The sequence below is a fragment of the Lepisma saccharinum genome, chromosome 18, assembly GCF_977018435.1.
Source record: "Lepisma saccharinum chromosome 18, izLepSacc3.1, whole genome shotgun sequence".
Taxonomy (NCBI): domain Eukaryota; kingdom Metazoa; phylum Arthropoda; class Insecta; order Zygentoma; family Lepismatidae; genus Lepisma; species Lepisma saccharinum.
In genome coordinates, this window is record NC_139246.1 from 3,887,453 (window position 1) to 3,908,466 (window position 21,014).

Below are 21,014 nucleotides of genomic sequence, written 5' to 3' on the forward strand. Positions count from 1 at the left end.
AGTAATGAATTTGGGGGGGGACCTGCCTTAAAATGACCACGATTTCAAATAAGACGAAGGTTGAAACTGATAATTATGAAATACTTTATAGTGTAAGCATTAGAGCCCCCACTTCCAAAATACTTTCGGAGCTTTTCAATAGAAACTAATTTATATTCTGTCCCGGGAATCTGTGGAGCAAGCGAACGAAAACAAGTTTCTGCGCAAGTGATGCCTCGAGAGGGCTCGACGGTGAACTTGTGAGAGGGAAAGTGAGTGCATGGAGGGGAAAATCTGCTACTGCTTCCATCCATTTACTGCATCCCTCACTGTTTTGCTCCGTCCACTCGCTTTCTATTATTATGCGGGCCTCGCCGGTGACGCAGTGGAAGCCTTGTAATCAAGGGGTCCCGGGTTCGATACCCGGTGGGGCACAAGCGGTTCGGATACCACTTTAAACTGTAGGTCCAGTCCCGATTAGCCTTACTGTGCATAAAGTGGGCTTAAACAACAAATCTATCTACCTATCAAAACACCAAATCAACCAATCATCTACGTTATGCGCAACCTTACTCCACAATTTAAAGATATCTAGAAGACCAGGAAAGGGAAACACCACTGCTTCATATATTGATACAATATGGCTTCTCGGTGGCCGAGGAAGATTCGTGGTCGACTCATCAAAGGTATCAGGTCTGGGTGTAAGGGTGTACCTTAATCAATTTCTTCTATTCATCATTCGTCTTGATTGCAGAATTGGCTAAAGGTAACAGAAGATAAACAATTGATACTAAGAAAATGTAAGGAAGTACCTGGGAGTGTATTTTCACTACCATAATGATCCACTTGAAAATGTCTTACTTTATGATGTAGCGTAATACGTGAGATTAATTTAAAAAAAACTAATTACATTTCTCTTAATTTCAGGAGTATTGAAAGGCGTTGAAAAAAGAAATTATGAGTGCTTTCCAGTTGTTGTACTTTTTAACTCTTGGCATGGGTTGCATATGCATTTCAAATGGGCAAGGAGACTGTGAAGGAAGATGTGAATGTTTTAAAGAACATGGAAAACTAATAGCCAACTGCCAAGATTCAAATTTTCTTAAGATTCCCACTAAATTAAGTAACGATATTCAAGTACTCCACCTCGAGTTGAACAATGTACAGATCCTCTATAAAGATTGTTTTCTTTATGCTAATCTTGTACACATTGTTCACTTGTATCTCTCTGACAACATGATGGTAGAAGTGCAGCCTGGGGCCTTCAACGGTTTGGAAAATTTTGTCGAAGTTGATTTGTCGAATAATGATTTGAAACGTTTAGATCCTCAAACCTTTGTTGCCAACAGCAGACTTACCATACTGTCCCTCAAGAGGAACCCTGAATTGCAACTCAAAGATGGAGTACCATTTTCGCAAGGTACTAAATCTTTGACAAAGCGTGACTTAAGTTACTGCAGACTCGAGAACATCCACCAAGGTGTGTTTGCTGACTTGAATCTACGAGATTTGAATTTGAAAGGAAATCAACTTGTGGCATTGGAGATTGGAGTTCTGGATAGTATGAAGGACCTTCTGGAATTGGATCTGTCTTCCAATCCATGGGTATGTGATTGTGAACTGTTCGAGCTGAAAGTATGGTACTTTAATTCTGCTTTCGATAGTTCGCAAGTTCCATAATGTGCTTCGCCTGAGAACTTTGCTGGCATCTCTTCGAGTGAATTTCACACCTGCAGTTCAGAAAGTGTGAAGAATAGAGAACCGACTCTGTCGTTGGATGTAACCACGAAAATCTTCCGGCGTGACAAAGTTTCAAATAATGATATAATGCAAACGCTATCGTTAATTGTTTATATATGCTTAGTACTTTTATTATTGTTTATCATAATTTCCTTTTTGCAATATAAAATAAGGCAGTTCTGTAATCGCCGACAAGATCGAATTCCGGGGAGCATATATGAATTATTAAATTCTCGGTGATTTCTTTTCCAAAATGTTGTCTTCTTGTCTAGCATATCCTATCTCAATTGTTGGGATATTATTGCTACGAAACATCTCGACTACAATAGTCTCCCAGATGGAATATTGGTAACGTCGTCGCTAGAGTCCCTGGATGTATGGAGTCGTCGCCTTGTAATCAAAGGGTCCTGTGTTTGATCCATGGTGCAGGTACATAGAGGAAAAGGTCTAAATATGGGTCCCCTTTTTATTTTTCATTTTCGGAGGAAAAAAATAATATATCAAGAACCTGCCTTTAAAATGCATATCTATGAAATATATACTTAAATGTAATAACATGCTAAAGTATAGAAAGTCTCCATTTATTTTTTAAAAAAAGCAATTTCCAAAAAAATGGTAAAATGATGTATTTCAAAATTGTGGTCTAAATATGGACTACTAGTAACAATATCACAAAAAGCAATTAAAATTTAAAGCAAACAGTCATTTATCGGTAAAACATTATAAAATTCATATTTATGAATAATCTGTTGTTTTGAAAATCACGCGCAACCGGAAAAATCGAAATTAAGAAAAGTATCCAAATATTTGTTGAAAATGTGATCTCAACATTAGACCTCATGTTGTAGCCCATATTTAGATCATCACGCCATATTTCTTCTGCAGTTTATTTTCTCTCTCTGTGGTACATATTTCACAAACAAATCAACGCATTATAAAAGTCCACATTTGTTTTATGTACCGCTAATATCATAACCTATGCAAAGCAGATGAGAATACAGAAAACGCTGAGTTAAAACATACCTGCAAAAGGTTTTCGGAGGTCGCAATTCTGTCTGTGCACTAAATGGACTTAAAACTCAACTGATCTAGTCTAAAAACTGATTATGTAGATTAATGATCCAAACAAAAATATATTTTATACTTTTAGAATATTTATCCCATAACTACGAACATTTAACACTTGTTGAGCTTAATTAATTTCATAAAAAAGTTATTCAATAGAAGAGTTTTTAAAATATAGTTACATAGTTTAATTATATTGTATTCATATATTAGTTTATTAGTCTATAATTTAAATAAATCTGTGCAAGATGTTCATATTTCAATTCATATTGCCATTAATTTTCTGATGGTCATGCGATTCATAAAACTGACTTTGTATAGAATTGTGATTCTATTCTAATTAAACACTACAATTTTTATAGCGATAATGCAAGTAATTTTCGTGCCCATTCGCAATGACGATGTTAATGGAGATAATTTTCATGTGAATTTTCTTCATCTGAACAGCACTGCCAAAAGAAATTTCACTTTTAGTAAACTATATCGAACATCCTTTTTATTATTAACTAAATATTCAATTCTTTATTTCTTTGATGTTAATTTCCTTGCCAGCACGGTTGTTCTCATACAAATTTAGGCATTCTTAACTATATAACTTCACGTAAGATAGATAATGAATACGTGCATTTATATCCCTATTCTTATATCATATTTTTACCTATTCATTTAATAATAACAATAGAATACGAATAAACACATTACTATATGTAAATTCTTTAACGCATTAATATCAAGACCTATTATTATTAATGATACGCTTGGCTCTGGCTCCCAGCCCGAAAAATACTTATCAATGAGTGCCTGGCCCGCACATACTTGAGAGATAATAAGTGTCAACTGAGCAATTTATTTCTGACAGTCAAATAGTTCTTCGTTATGTATCATTGCGTTTTTTTTCTCATCTCCTTTATATTATCAATGGTATGTAATCAGCTGTTATCTAAGTGTCATATGTCAAAGTTGTTATTCATAATTAATTTACCTTCTGCCACATCTTACAAGATAATATGCAGAGTCTTGTGCGGCAGTTTCAAATATATTCTACTTGATATAACATTTTAAATTTATTCAGTATATAGGTTTCTAATCAAATATGAAATACAAACCAATGCTTACTTGCACTAATAATATGTGCCACATGCATAGGCGTTATCGGCGTTATTAAACAATTAAGCATTTTCAAGCCGATTAAAGCTCAAATCAACTACTGGGGAAGGATGCGAGCACAAGGGGCAATAGGCATTGCCCCTCACAAACCTTGGACGAAAATCAATTCTAAAGGGGCAAGGGGGGCAAACATTGAGGTAGAACAAAGCAACACTATTAGAATCTAAGAATAGCTGGACAAGAGGATAATTATGGAATTAGTTTTCACATCTTTCTTGCATTTTTTCTTCCAGACGGCCAAGACACTTGCGGGGGGAAACAGAAGGGCTATTGCCTTCCTCGATATAATTAAAATACATTCCGTAAAATTTTCTTGCTCGCTTCGCTCTCAATTTTATTGTTTTCTGTACTGCATTGTAAATTACCAGAGAGAGAAGTTATAACTACTAAGCACTTCAGACTCTTGCTGCTAAACAGTTTTGTCTTACATGTATGAACACAATTGTTTGGAGAAAAAATAGCGTTGCACATTTCAGAGACAATTCATTTATTCGTTATGCTGCTTCTATGTTCCTGCATTATGTTAAGTTGAGGTTTTTCTTTCCCGACTGAATTTTCATCAAAGCTTTCGTCCCCCCTAATCAGAGGGTCTGCGCACGCCTATGGCCCACATGTTGCTGTTTAGAAGAAGCTGCAACCAGTTGAATTCAAAACATTAAAAGTGACGACTGGTATGAGTATACTTGTAGGGTTGTTAGACGAGGCCAGTCAGTGGCGTGGACTTCGGGATTGGTGGTAGTGTAACATTAGTTTCCAGTCAAGACAAACATGTTTCATTTCACTAGCCTGGGCAGCTACTGGCACACTAGCTTGTCCAGCTATTGGAATTAGTTGTTTATGCTTTACCAGTTGCTGGCTTCTAAAGTCTTACAACTTCAACTGATGCCTCTAATAATTGAACTTTTATTGTTTCTACTGCCAAAAAGAATGTTGGCACAAACATGTTGACAGTGTTACATCTGGGAATGAATTTGAGAAATTGTGTAGTAAGCTGTTTAAAAAAAATTGGAAATTCAAAACGATGTACGAGGATACAATAAGCATTTATTCCACAACAAGCTTTCAATTCATAGCTAAAAAGTATAAAAAAAATATATCATAACTTTAAAATGCATTGGCATAAACCCACCTAGAGATAATAAAGGGATAGGGTTTGAAATTATTTGCATGTCATTTTAATACAAATTTCTAAACATTTACGTTTGTGTTAACACACTGTACAATTTATTCTAGTGGATCTACCTACGTTGCATTTTGCAACCTGAAATTCAATTAATAGCAATAAATGGTATATACTCCATAGTCGTTAAGAACGCCTACACGAAATTCTCTCACTTGGAACACTTATCTTTAAGCACGAAAGATAAACGTATTTAACGAAGATAACTTACGGCGTGATATGTATCGAAGCTAAGAAAGGACGTTTTATCTTCGTACTCTTAAAACTTATAAATATTTGTATAGTGTTTCTGCTACTTGCATCAACATACACGTATGATGTGTTTATATTAGGTACATTTATCTAATCAGAGCACATATATTATGTCTATATAATGCACAATAATGTTTTATATTTTCCTCCTTTTTCACACATAGAGTTTGTGTACTGAATCCTTTACATTCCTACCAAACCAGTTCATTTTCATATCAAATATGCTGCCTTGCAATTGAAAATTGCGTGTTGCTTTTACCTTGACTGAAGTTAAAGATGCTATTAAAAGGCTAAAGAATAACAAAGCACCTAGCATTGATTTAATACCAGCTGAGTTAATTAAATATGGTGGAAATTCGTTAATATGTAAAATACATAAATTAATTTGTTTAATATGGAATAAAGGAGAAATCCCTCAACAGTAGAAAGAATCCATAATTGTTCCTGTGTTTGAGAAAGGTGATAAAATGAACTGCAATAATTACCGTGGAATTTCTCTACTCTCAACAACATATAAAATATTATCTAACATTCTTTTAACAAGACTAACCCATATGCTAATGAAATTATAGGTGATTATCAATGTAGATTTAAACGTAACAGATCAACAACAGATCAAATTTTTATTCAGAAGAATAGAAGAAGTAGTTACGCCTTCTACAGAAGAATAGAAGAAGTAGTTTATCCTTCTACAGAAGAATAGAAATAGTTAATCGTTCTACAGAAGAATAGAAGAAGTACTTAATCCTTCCACAGAAGAATACAAGAAGTAATTGATCCTTCTACAGAAGAATAGAAGAAGTAATTAAGCCTTCTACAGAAGAATAGAAGAAGAAGTTAACCTTTCCAAAGAAAAAGAAGTTAACCACTCCATAGAAGAAAGGAGGAGAAGTCAACCTCTTTCCTAGAAGAAGAAGATAACTTTTGTATTGAGAATTTAAGCATATAATCTTTGTAATTATAAAGGTTTCAGAATATAGATTCTCATCCTTATATCCATTGGCATATATCCCTGCTTTCTGATTTACATTCCAAAGAAAAGAACCCATAACCCTCGAGATTAGTAGTACTACATATTCCAGCAAGTTTTGCTTCATTTTTTTGAATGTACATATTTACCTCCAAATATGCCTAATTTGATTGTACAATAATAGTAATGCAACACTCATTAGCGACTCAAGCAAGTTCTTATGCTCGCCAAAATAACAAAGATAACAGATAACACCAGAGATTTATTTACACACCACATAACACCCCCAAAAGTTCCTCAACACCCCCTAAATGTTTCACAAGGGCTCAATTTATGGTCATTTGGCTCTAAATTTACATTTCACCCCCATAATTATTGACTTACACCCCAGATATAAACATTCTGGATAAACCCTTGAATAACACACAAAATTGGCATGTAAGATAAGGAGCTCTCAAAGTCTCATAGAATATCTTATCGGGAATAAAAGGCAATTCGTTATGTTCGTCATTTAGGATTACTTATCGCAATATCAATATACTGATTGCGCGAAGGATGCCATTTTTCAGCACGTATAAGTATATTTTCAGTAATGTAAAGTGTTCTTCTGATTTTCCTGTTGCAACTGTCGTCCTTTAATTAGAAAGAGAACGTTACATACATTGCTTGTGGTCGAATGTGGATGTGAAATCATATTCAATACAGAAAATGTATTAACAAATCTTCATACGCCAATTTCTACACAAATGACGTCATGTAAGGAGAGGTGCACTTCAGTCTATAGGTAAGCCTAATATTTTCTTAACCCCTTCAGACCCTTTGTATATGATCATGTACATCACTTTTATTATTTTTTAATGCGTGATAGCGAATTTTTCAGCATTTATTTTTTTTTTTCCGCATGATTCTTTACATTTCGTCTGCTGAGAAATCGCTAAGCTACTGCCACCTGGTATCACCCTCAGAAAATAGAGAATAAATAGCAATCATGTAAATATCCTATATTTTGTATCACTTTAACATATATTTAGATAACATGCCAAAAATGTATGAATATGTTTTCAGAAAAAATAAATGTTGTGGTTTTTGTAACAGAACACCTCTTATAGCTAGATTTCAGCAAAAAAAATCGTTATTGAAAAAGAATCAGGTCTGAAAGGGTTAAAACCTAATTTCTATTTACTACATCAATCATAATTCCTCTAGATTTTGTATACAAGTTTCCGTATTTCCCACCACTTTTGAATGAACCTACTTTTTTTTCCAGATTCTCTTAAATGTTAAACTCAGTTTCTTAGACGTGTTGAGTTAGAATCAACTACACTCTGTCTCCGAAATCTGTAAAGCAAGGCCGCGCATAACTTCAGAGAAGGGGAGAAAACGGGTGGACGAAGCAAAGCAGTACGCGTCGCTGCAAACGGCTGGCAGCTACACCCGCGTTTTCTCTCCCTTCGTTCTTTCGCTTCGCAATGTTACCACTTGTTGTCGAATAATTTTCACCTTAGACCTCTTCTAATATATTAGTTTCCCTTCTTTCTAATCAATTTGCTCTAGCTAGGCGATTAGATGGTTCGGTGTTGCTTCCCGTACCCTCGCTTGTAGCTGTATCGTCTTAAAAACTCAGACCTAAGGTGACCATACGTCCAGTTTTGACAAGGGACAGCCCCGTTTCAGAGACGTGCCTCGGTCGTCCCGTCGAAATTATTAAAACAGTCACTGTTTGTCCCATTTTGTAAAAGTCTAGGTGTTAGCTTGAAAGCCAGATCTAAATTTGAGAGATATTTTCATGCTAAAAAACGTTGATGGAATTTTTAAACTAGTGTTATGCAACACTGTGGCACTGTGTTTCAAGCACTTCTTAATAATGAAAATGTTCCCTTGTCAGTAGTCCAATCAACCCGTTTCTACGCCCTCTTGTGGTGAGCTGAAGTGGTGAGCTTGCCTTAATGGATTTCTCTCGTAAGGCATGAGCTCTATTTGATGGCGCAGTGTTGCTAGCTTCTTACTTGAAAAAATCACCAAGGTTTTTGGGGTAACCTAACCTAAAACAAGGAGCTGGCAATCTTTTTCTCGCAGTGTTACCAGCTTCTTACTCAAAAAAAATCACCAAGGTTTTTGGGGTAACCTAACCTAAAGCAAGGAGCAGGCAATTTTTTTTTGCAGTGTTGGCAACACTACACCCGAAAGTAAAGCTCGGTGGGGCTTGCTTTAATGGTTTGCTCTTGTAAGGCATAACCCCCCCCCCTATTTTCGGACACAGTATTACCAACATCTTACTCGAAAAAAATCACCAAGGTTTTTGGTCTAACGTAACCTAAAGCAAGAAGCTGGCAACCTTGCTTGAGGCTTGTTTTACAGTGCATAAAGCAAGGTTGCCAACCTACTGGTATTTTTGCCATAGTTTTTTACAAAAAAGAGAGAGAAGAGAGGGAGGGAAGAGTTAAACGGCCGACAGCCTACCTACAGCTTTTTTTTGTCTAACCTAACCTCAAGCAAGGGGCTGGCAATTTTGCTTGAGGTTTGTTTTACAGTGCATAAAGCAATGTTGCCAACCTACATATACAGGGCAAGGAGAGCCGGCACTGCCGTAAAAGAGAGAGATGGATGGGTGGGAATACTACACGGGTTCAACGTCATCAAGTAAAAATCGCCTTAATGGTTTTTTCTTGTAAGGCATGATTTCTATTTTCTCGCGGTGCTGCCAACTCCTACCTACACCTTTTTTTTAGTTGGCAAGGGGCTAGAGAGAGAGAAAAACTTATTGCCGACAACAGTAATGAGCGAATGCGCCATATCGTAATTTTCCAACTCCCGGGGGCCAATGTTTGTATATCGTAACCTTTGTAAACCTACCTCTCTCGGGGGAACGATGTGCCACACACACGCACACACACACACGCACACGCACGCACGCACGCGCGCGCGTATGTATTGTGACGCAAACAAACAAACAAAATAATAATTGTTGTTTTTAGGATGCCTGGCCCCTATAACCTCGCCAGGGTGCGTGGTGCCCAACCAAAAATGTAAAAGTTTTCTAATGGCTGCGGTTATAGATTACCGCACCTCTGTAGAGTTTCACGAGTTTTTTTTTTTCCCCCAAACTTCCATGAAACCCTACAGAGGACCTCCGTAATGCATGCAACGTGTACTAACGACTCTAGTGTTATTTGATGTTGTGATATTTTTTGGATATAGAGTTTTATTATGAGATAGATAAAAATAATTATGTTTATTATAATATTTTCTTGATGAAGATGGAGAATGTATGTGTGTGTTACAAATAAAGTTGCATGTTTTTTTTTCTAGTGTGTGTGTATGTGTTTTTGATGTTTCGACAGCATCTGAAACGATAAAAAAAAGAATTTTATTGTTAATTTTCACGTGTAAAAACAACATCAAATTTTTTTTGTGTAAATTTTCTGATTGTCTCGTGCTATAGTGCAAAAAAGATATTGTAGCTGATAGCTAATGAAATTGACATTTGTAACTGATCTGAACTAGTGAAATTCGTATTGTGCCATTGTAACTGATTGTGCTAGTGCAGAAAATTTCTTATTATGCAAGAAAAGATGTTAAAAAACCTGTTAAAACTGCTCTGTGACCCTTTCGTTCTTCACGTCGTAGGCGAAGGACTTCTCTGCAATCAGGATGACACTGCATAGGGTATCCTCGGGCAAGGCATCGTGGAACTCGCAGACGATCTTGATGTTGGTTCGATCGTTGACCACAACCTTCTTCCTCTTAGATGTGTTGATGACGAACATCGGCCTGCGGATTTTGAACTCGCTGGGCGTGTAGTACATGTCCACGCTTCCCTCGGTCACGCGTTTGTAAGCCGAGAACGCTTCGTAAAGTTTGAGGTAATCGTTTTTGGTCACGTCGAGGTTGTAATTCTCGCGCGGGAACACTTCGTTGCGTCCATTCTTCAGATAAACGTTCTTGATCTTGCAGTCGTCGAACTTGCTGGAATCTTTTTCCTGATTCTTGTCCCTCCCGGTCTGAAAAAGCACTACGACGAAATCTGGCATGTCGAACTGTATGTTGTTGAACTGCGTCGTCACGTCGAATTCCATGTGACTTCCCGACGCCATCTTCTGCACGCACTGGTAACCGTGAAAGTGAATCGGCACCTGCGGACTTTTCAAGATCTCCGCTTTGTACTTGAGGGCGTAGTTTGTTTCGTATTCCACCACCGGCATTCTCAATTCCATGCTCCGGATGACGCACTTGGCTGCTTCGGGTAGAGTGTTGGCTATCGGCGTGGTGCCGTCCGGACCCAAAGTAGCGTATCGCATCAGTGCGTCGTTGTCGTTGGCCGCTCTTCGAAACGTAACGCGCAGTCCCCCCTTCCACATGATCTCCTTGTAGTCCGAGAAGAAACCAGGCAGCAGACGCATGGGAAAGAGCACCGTGTGACTTTTCGTCGATATTTTGGTCCCGGCTTCGAATCCTCCGGCCTGGTAGTATGCTGCGTTCGTTTTGGATAATTTCAACGTTCCCACCGCCGTCGACGTGATGCCTGGATAATCTATTCTGTCGATGACGGTGTTGTGTTTCCTCACCTCCACCTGCGAGAACAGGTGAGGCACGAAGTTGTCTACGAGTATCAAGTTTGCTGCTGCGGGAAACGCGTCTCCGCTTTCCTTCTTCACCACGTCGAATTGAAGGTAGAGGTCCGCTCTGTGAGGATGAACGAACCCGTCGCCTACGTCCACGTCGTATTCGATCTCCCTGTTCGCCTCGTTGAGATTGGCGAACGTGCGACGGTTGGGAGGGAAAGATTGCAATTCGTAACTTTCGATTTGCTCCATTTTACATGTATGGTTATTTATTATACGTTGATCTCCACGATGGCCGTCGTAGTGGCACCTGCGAAATCCACCACGTCTCCTTTCTCGTTCGTCACCACCAACTCTATGTCGTCTATGTGTTGCGACATACTGGAAAATAGATCGGCGAAGAGGGCGTGTAGATGATCGGTTCCATGAACTCGGAACTTGGTTTGAAAGTGGCTATGATTCCCGTCTGCTTGTGACTTCCTAACAATCCGTCCGAAGATTTCGTGATCATACCTTCGGCCACGTTACAGTGTACGTTCAGAGTCTCTATGGCCAAGAATTTAGGAATGTTGGTTGCTACGTGCTTGATGCCAGCTTCGAGTTTGGTGTCGTTCTCGAAACCTAAAAGTTCTCCCATGGTGCCCAGGTCCACGGTCTCCGTCGCGGATAGGATTTCCACTCTGTGCGTGACCGAATTTTGAGAAAGATATGTGCCTTTGGGTAATTGAGCTTGCAAAGTGGAAAGATTGTATTGTCCTGGCGTGACGACGATGTGTTCGCTTCCGACGCTAATTTTGTTGTTGTGCTGGGTGACGTTAGGTATGAGGTACATGCTGTAGAATGCACGCAGAGCCACGGATTTAGGATAGACGATGTCGTCGTGCAGCGTGAGTTTCAAGATTGAAGATTCGCTCGTCAGATGGAACACGCCCATCGTGTTTAAGATTCCACAATGCTTTCTGAAAATGTTCCACCGACGGGTTATTTATTTTAGACATGTATGCGAGAACGGAAAGGCATAGGTGGCCGCAGTTAACATCGGTGAAACCCTGGATGCGTTTGTCATTGTAGTAGAGGTTGGCAACACTGAGATACTTCACCAACCTGGCAGGTGGTGTGCCACCGAACGAATCGAAAACAAATGTATTGTTATCGTCAATTTTGAGGTAGCATATCCAATGTGTACCAGGATTTTTGTAACTGTCCAGGTTGACCACGCCATACTCCTTTTTCTTCACAGCAGAGGGTAGAGAATCGGACATGAAAACACCTCTGAAGTTTTTTATTCCCAACGGTTCGATCAGAGATTCAATATCGAAGTTGGACAGGGCTTCTTCTTTTTTTTATATTTCTTCAAAGCATCGAGGTTGCTTTTTTGTTTTTTGGTTATACCTTTCCCCTTCTTCTCCATAGCCAGGTTGTGACGTTTCTGTTCTTCCAACTCTGCCTTGTTCTTCTTCGAGTCGATGACGGTTTTCGCGATGGCGGCACTTCCGCCGGCCAAACTTCCAACGGCCCCCAATGCTGCCAGGATGGCCGGGATGCTGAATATGAAACCTCCGATCTTTTGCTGTTTCCGCGAACGCTGCAACCTTTTCAATTGAGGTGTGCTGAGCAGCAATTTCATTCCATGTCCTTTCGACAAGCAAGAACGTTTCTTCTCGCGTTGTTTCTTGGTGAGTAACCCATCGATGGTACCTAGATTTTTTAGATTCGAATATGGTATCTGGTACACGACACCCTTGGGCTTCATGTTGATGCTCTATGTGTTATTTTCACGGTATGTTATTTATATATATATTCTGAGATTTTTTCTTGTGTAGTTTTTTACGGTATGTTATTTATATATTTTCAAGGCCTCGCAGTCGTTACACAAATTCTATTACGTGCTTCGTTTTCTTGCCAAGAAGTTCCTTTGTCCCCTTGTACACGATTCGAGTTTTGTTCTCGATTAAAATAGATAGCTTCTCGTCGGATAACATGTTAGCGTATCGATCTGGTAAAAATAGACTGTATTGTGCGTTGAGCAACAGGCGTACCTTGGGACCATACTGGGTAGAAACGATTGAACCGGAAGTTATCGTGTAAGGTTTGTCGACTTCCAATTCCTGAATTTTTACATACTCGACTGACAAATTTAGCATTTGTTTTAATGCTTGGAGATCACTTATTTTTTCGGTCGTCATATCAAAAAAAAATTTCAGTGTGTTAGAGAGAAATTTAATTGTTTTCACGATGTGTGTTATTTATATATACCGAAGATTATTTTTTTCACGATGTGTGTTATTTATATATCAAGTTTTTTTGACACGTATATATATTATTATTTTTTTAACGGAGGAAGAAAGTTCGTGCTTCGGAAAACGCGAGGATGTGCGTAGTGATATCTTCCTTCTCCTGCATAGACTTGTACCAATCATCAGTATACCGTCTTCTTCCCTGCATCGCCTCGTTCAGTTCGTCCGACCTATCGTTCAATTTCTCCCCTGCAGCCGAAAGCAGAATGTTGAGATCATCGCACCTCAGGCCGCTGATCTCCCGAAGAAGGTCCTTGAGAACTATTTCACAAGGGATGCGAAATTCCGGCGTCGTTTTTGCTATGATTACAAGTTTATTAACATCCTCACAATCTCCGTTTACTACCTTTTTGAATATTTTAGATAGTAGCTCGGGTGGCAAATCAGTTATGCAAGCCATGTTGTTTTTTTTACTGTATGTTATTTATATACCCCACCCCAATTTTTGTTTCGTGTTCATGGCGATGGTGGTGCCTAGTGCGGCGACCCGTTCACCCAGCGATGCGTCTCTGCTCACGAACCTTTCGAAAGCTGCGTGCTCTAACTTTCTGTCTGCTTCGTGACGTGCATTCAGATCCGTCTGCGTGGTGTTGTAGGCGATGTCGTGATGTTTGCATGCGGCGTCCAATGGATTCACACCCTTGTCTCCTCTCTCCAATCTTTTCTCGAGTTTGGTGCCCGGTCCGCAGTACTGGTAGCCAGGTAGATGCATCTCGAAAGGTAACTTGTTGATGATGTCGTTCACGAGTCCCTTTCCTTCGGCCACGTTCCAAAATTTCGGAGGCAGCGTGTTGATGATTTTGATCAGGTAACCTATGCCCTTGTCGTCGTTCACGATGAAGTTGGAAAGTTTCGTGCTGATCATGTCCACGATGCCAACCTTCTCGTTGTAGAAATTACGGTTGCCTGCATTCTCTTCGCCGGCTATCACCAACAATCGGTCCACGAGTTTCCTAACGTCGTCCACCCAAACGAATTCTTTGGGTAACGTGTTGTAGCGTTTGACGCCGCTGCCTGTTTTGACCTGGTTCCAAATCGGTTTGATGAGATTCCTGTACTTCTCGCCGCTGCTCGATTTCACCCTATTTTGCGAGGCGTCGTTGTTCTGGTACAAGGCATCCGTCATGATCAGAATTTCCTTGTAACTTTGGTAATCTTCGTCGGTGTAATCTTTCGGCTGCTTTTTGGCAACGAGTTCCCACAGTCCCACCGTACCCGGATACCTGTTCCAACTATCCTTGTCGCCTAAATTGACTTTAATGTCGTTGCCTTCGAAGGTCACCTTCGATTTCCCAATCTTCCACACCACACCGCCGCCTTCGCTGGTTTCCATGCTGGGATACAATCCGAACACTTCATCCTTGTCGAATTTCCCCGTGCTCAGGTAGTCTCGTGCCAAAGGTCCCAACTCGATTTTATCCGAAGACGTGCTACCTATGGCTCGACGTCGTGCCGGTGCATCCTTCAGTTCGAACGGTGTCGAAGGAATGCTCGAAATAGGTGTGGGTACGGCGTAACTTTTAGCTGCGAGCGGTACGAGTTCATTAATCAAATTTTTATTTTGTTCCGTGACACTTTTAATTTCTTTACCTAGACTGCTGATGGCATCGATCACGGGTTGATCCTGACGTTTCTTCTCTTCGTAGAATCCGCGATTCTCGGATTTCCAACCTTTGAAGCGTTTCGCGAGGTAATCGCGAAGCTTGAGATTTTCGTCTTCGATTTTTCGTTTCGTCATGACGTTATTTATATACGTCGTTTCTCACAACGTTGCAACGTTTAGAAAATCGTTGATTTTGTTTCTGTATTTTCCGTTGTTGGGTTTTCTCGTCATGTCGATCGTCGCGAATCCGAAATCGTCACCATTCCAGCAAGTAGAGCAGCCTTCCGAAAATTGATTGTAGTTCATGTCTCCGCCTACGTAGTCATCGTACGCGTGCTTGAGGTTGGTGTGATCTTGACGAAACAAACATATGAAATTGGCGTTGTCGCGCACTAACTGTTTTGGAATTTTGGAAAACGTTTGAGCTAGGTAAAAACAATCCATTCCTTTGTGACGACCTTGCGTGAAAAAGTTGCGAATTTCATTTTGATTTTCCAGGATGGCGTCGTCGAACACAACGACTGAATTTTCACGACAATCGTCGAGTGGTTTTATTTCCGAGGCGAACGTTGCAATGTCCAGACCATCGTACAGTTTCATCAGTTGCTGGTATTTGGATTGCTCCAAACTTTTCGAGAACACGTACAGATGCCTGTTCTTCCAATTTAACCAATTCGGTGCGAGGAGAAAATTGTCCACGAGCAGTGTCGTTTTCCCACACCCCGAAGGACCTACGATCAGACAGCGGATGCTGTCGGGAAGCAACTCGCCGTTCTTTTTCTTCGTTTGACTTTCCGGATCCGGTAGACGCTTCACCACGTTCCACGTACTTACAAGATCACTTCGTTCGCGTCGATCCAACAGTTTTCTGGAAGTCCCAGCCATTTGACAAACAGTTTGTCACCTTTCCTACGCAATACTTTCTCGATGAGGTACGTGTCAGGGTGTTTTGTTTTAGAGAGTTCCTCTTCGTAAAATCTTCCTTTCAAAATCTCGCCGCTACTATCTTTTATTATATACGTGTGTCGGTTTCCGGGTAAAACTCGAACCACCGTAAAAAGTTCCGTGCTCCAATTTTTTGTGAATCCCTTCTCGAAGGTGCGTTTGAATTTGCTGACCCTCACCTGGTCTCCAATTTTGTATTTACCTTTTTTTGTCGTGGGTGTGTACTTTGGACAGTAAACGGTAGAAATTAAATGCTGCTCGTCGGACTTGGTAACGTCGGCTGGCTTCATGCCTATCGTTCTGTGTACCGTATCATTATAGGTGTCGACGAGTTCCGGCAGGATGTCGACCCATTTGTAATTTCCCCTAAGCGTGAATCGTTTCCACATGTGAGTTTTCAAGGTTCGATTGAATCTTTCCACGATGCTGGCTTTGATGTGACTGAAGCTCGAATAATGTCGAATCTTGTGTTTTTGAATAAATTTTTGGAATACGGCGTTGTAAAATTCTTTACCGTTGTCCGTTTGCAGAAACCGTGGTCGTCTGCCGCCGCTTTCGCGAAAAATTAATTTGAATGCTTTCGTGACGCATGTTCCCGTTTTCGCCTTCAAAGGTAGAGCCCATGCGAATTTCGAAAACGTGTCTATGACGGTGAGGAGGTACTTGTTGCCCTTGTTCAATTTATGCACGTTTTTCAAATTGCCGCTACTCATCTCCACGAGGTCACTTTGCCAGAGGTCGTCGATGCCCTTGGTTACCACAGCCAAACGTTCGTAGTTACGGCGTGCAGGTTTATGCAATTCTTCGACGATGGCTTGCCTAGACATTTTTTTAGAGATTACGTTTCAAGAGAAGCACAAGCGTGATGGGATTCAAAGAGGGTGGCACTTCGCTCGTGTTTTGAATGATCAGCTTATCGCCGGCACTCACGTCGAAAACGGTGAGATCTTCGTCTTCGTGTATTTCATATATGTTGCGCGTTTCGTTCCAACGTGCCAGAGGAATGTTTCCTGCTTTCTGGACACCACGATTCGATATCAAAGTCATGGTAGGAACGCTAGCTTTTCTGCCGTGAGACCAGTACGAAAATTCGTTTATCTGAATCGTACCATCGAGGAGAAACTTGTAGTACGGATGATAAGGATGTAGCATGTACAGTTTGTTACCTTCGACGAACGTGGAGATTCTCTGTTGATTGGGTACGCTGTTGATTTCGATGGCTTGCAGAGAATGCAGTTTAGCGAATTTAGTATCGACGCTAACGAGGTTGCTGTGAAGCTGACCCAGCGTGTTTTGTACGGGCAACAAATGTTCGACTATGGTATCCGTTACGGTAGAAAATGACGGTTTGATTTTCACTTCCACGTTCAACTGCTTGTAGCTTTCGTTGAGTTCTTGCAACTTGGCACCGAAAGAGGCCAGCGTCGATTCCTGCGTTGATTCCAGCACTCCAACTTGATCTCTGATGTTGACCACAATGTTCTGAAGGTTCTCGATTTGATTCAATTTCGAGCTCTTCTCGGTAAGATCGTTCACGATGCTTCGCATCTCTGTAAACTGCGTGTGAAGCTCGGCGACGCTCTGCGAAGTGGGCAGCGTCGACACCAGCGAACTAATTTCGTCTCGAATCTGTTCCACGTTCGCCGTTTCCGTTTCCAGTCGTTTCAGCATACGTGATATGTTCCTTTTCAAAGCATGTAATTCTTTGGAGGTGGGGAGATTGGCCACTTTACTCTCGAGATCGCTCAACGAACTTTTGATGTCGCTCGAATCGGATAGTGCCGTCACCGCCGTTTTCAATTTTTCCAAATCTTCGCTCGAAGGCACGCTCGTCCGTAACGATTCCAAGTCACCCTGTATGTTGTCGAGTACGTGATGAAAATGAGCGAGATTCGTTTCGACGTTCAAATTTTCTAAATATTCGATCTTCTGCTGAACCGTGCTCAACGTGTCTTGAATGCTCGTCAACGCTCTCGCTTCAGCGTGAATATTTTTAATTTCTTCGTTGATCAATTCCAAGGACGCCTGAAGCGTAGCGATGGTGGTTTGAATGTGTTCGAAATCTCGATAGGCCTCCAATTGAATTTTTATGTTCGCGACGCTTTTACTGATGACCTGCAGTTCGTCCGACGATGGTAGGTTCGTCATTGTATCTTCCAAAGTCTGCAACTTGGATTTAATTTCTTCCAACGTGCTGGTGAATTCTTCTTGTAATTTGGAAACGACGACATGCAAGCGTTCTGCATCTATATCGTTCACGACGGTTTGAAGTTCTGAGAATTCTTTTCTATTGCGGAAGTTCGTTCTTCGATTTCGAGTTTCAATTTTTCCAAATCGTCATTTTTCGATTGAAATTGCTGTAATTTGGCCAAATCATTTTGAAGCGAATCCACGCTCAACTGTATATTTTGAACGTTGTCGTAAGAAGGTACGTCGACATAATTTTTTATCAGCGTCTTCAGTTCGGAATCGATTTTCAGAATGGGGTCGAGACATTGCGTTTGGAGCGTAGCGATTTCCGACTCTAAACTTTTGTTTAAGGTTTCCTGCAAAGCGATCAAATCGGTCCTCAACTTCTTAACTCGAATGTCCAACATGAGAATCTCTTCTGCATGGTCCACACGCTTGGTGTTGCCGAAAATGTCGTTAGGCATTTTTGGTTAACGGTTATTTATAATAGGATAGACGATTCGTAATTCTACGAAGAGAGGAATAAGTTTGTCGTAATCTCCGAGGAGTTCCATGTAAAGATAATCTCCTGCGGACACATCGTACGTAATGTTAGAAAGCATCTTGTCGTGCTTGATTCGAAAAATGTTCTTGCCGGTAGAAATTTTGATTTCGCCTGCGTTTTCCGGATTCACGGTGATTTGAAGTTTCCCGTCGATCGGAATTTCGTAGAAATGTAAATTGTTATTAAAAACATAAAACATCTTGCCCACATCGTCATTCAGTTTCGTCCAAATGCTGTTGAGGTGAATGATCAACAGACCGTTGAGTTTAGGTAACACGGAAGGTAAGACTTCATGATCTGGTATGGTTTCCATAATGATCTGTTTTTTGAAACCGAACAAATTCATAGGCATGCTGGTTATTTAAGAATACGGTCAAAGTTTTTTGTAATGACAGTCAAAATGTTTTTTTTTTTGTTTTGTTTTGTTTTATGAATCTTCTGTTGAAGATGGACATATGTTGCAGGTTTTGCTTTCTGCTAAGCGATAGTGCCCCCACGGCAATGTGTGAATACCACACTCGAGGACGCACCTCTTATCGTCGTTGGGATCCAGGGCAATTTTTCTAACTTTGTTTGTGGTGATGATATGGTCGACGCTCTGGATGCGCTGTTCTTCTCTTAGAACCGACGACCTGGTCTTGAGGCAATCGACAAAGTCCTCGAATGCGAGATGCTCCCGAACCACCTGTCTGCCGACACCCTTGGCCTTCTTGGTAATGCTGCCCTCGGCTTTGATGGCATAGGCCTTGGCGCGAAGACCTGCAAACTCGAGAATTACATCACCGTCCTTCTCGTCTTTGAGTTTGCCAGGCACTTTTTTGTTTCGGGGCAGGATGCCGTACTGGTTCGGCTGGGGATAGCCCGAGGTGTCGAAGAGGTTAACCAAAGATGGAGCTGTGGCTATATCCCCGTACGCGTCGTCCGTGCGAACGTGGTACACCAAGCTGTCCGTGTCCGTGTAGAGAAGCGAGATGTTGTGGCTATATTGTGGACGTAATATGTCGTAGTACGTCTCGAACATGTGCAGCTTGCTCAGGTCTAATACTGAGGCACCAACATAAATTGGCTTGTCGAGCCTCACCTCACTCTTCCTCATATGCACCAGAGCAAGCTGCTCATTATAAATGGTCCTCGATTTGAATAACGGGTTCGCTACGAGCCTGCGACATTGTGCTTTCCTCGTTACCAATTTTATGTCCATGCGATTCCGTACATTCTCCATAGTTTTGCCAAACACCGCATTGTTCATAAGCTTGAAGAAATCCTTATCAAGCTCGGACGTGGTTGCAGTGCGGTGTTTGGTGTTGACTTCAATATATGGCTTCAACCATGGAGAATGCTCGAACTTGAGGATGCGGTGAACTGCGCAGACCGTGACCCCTCGCTTCATCAACCACCGGAGATTCTGGTAGTGCAGGACATAACGCTTTTTGGGCTCGAAATCCATGACGAGCTTCTTCTGGTTGGAATCGGGTGGACACTTGAACTCGGGTGCAGGGGGAAGATCGCAGAACAAATCCTGCAGCTTCTCGGAGAACTCAAGATCCACCTCGGCGAAGAACCCATGTTCCGAATCGTCGAAGCTTTCGACGTCGAAGTTGGAAGGGTCAGCCCACTCGAAGCCTCTAAAAGGGAGTGGCTGCATCATGGAGTGTCCGTAGAGGTTATTAACGTCCGTGTACATGATGTAGCTGGACGGTTGTGAGGGGTCGTAGCCGGTGGAAATGTGGTGATTGTTGGCGCGCGAGTGTCGCTGCGACACCTGGACCATTCCACCCCGCACGGCACGTTCCACAAACAGCATCATGCCCACGTTCGAAAGAAGCTCCAGCTTGATCTTCGTCACCAGAAACATGGCCGACCACGCCAGTCCGGGGAGACTGTAGAAGTAGGCGGGGTCCAGCTTGTAGATCTTCATTGCGGTCGCACGGAACGTCTGGAACACGTCGGCGAGGAGCGTCACGTCAAGTCTGAGGTAGGCGTCGTGGTAGTCCCCGAGAGTTCGACAGCCCAGCTCGCGCCACATGGACTGGGCGTGGTGATATTCCTCGTCGGTGATGTTCGACCCTCGCAGCTGACTGTAGAAGTTTGCTCGAGGAGGTAGAGACGTCTCTGCGAACTTGGAAGGGTCTGTGATGTATTCGTAGGGATAGACTCCCTTACGCTTGAAGAGGCCGGCGTCCAAGTTCGGAAAATTTCCGGAGGTAATGAGCATTTGCTCGTCGCTAAGCTTCCCTGCGAGAGCATCGAGGCTGGCCGGGAGGAACCTCAGAGAGTCGAGGAAGCGAAGCTCGACGGTAGAGTGTGTTCCTGAGATTCGCACCCACTTGCTCACACTGATGTAACGCTCCTCGTTCTGCGCCAGGACGTTGATTCGCATGTCGTCGTACCCAAGATGCTTGACGAGGTGGTGGAAGTCGTATCCCGAGCCATTGTGAAAAAACACAGGGATAAATCGCGGGTCCCGGGCCATGAGGTTGCATCCGTTGCACCAAGGACCAACATACCTACCGTCAAAGT

General features: G+C 41.6%; 1 protein-coding gene across 1 annotated transcript in view; it reads left to right on the plus strand.

The window, feature by feature from the left end:
• LOC146002635 (uncharacterized) overlaps positions 1 to 21,014 on the plus strand; it is a 32,113-nt gene that overhangs the window by 1,622 nt on the left and 9,477 nt on the right. The window contains exon 2 of the mRNA XM_083140597.1: positions 907 to 1,650. Within this exon, the coding sequence (XP_082996723.1) occupies positions 937 to 1,650 (714 nt within the window). The 5' untranslated portion in view covers positions 907 to 936. The remainder of the gene's footprint in view (positions 1 to 906; positions 1,651 to 21,014) is intronic.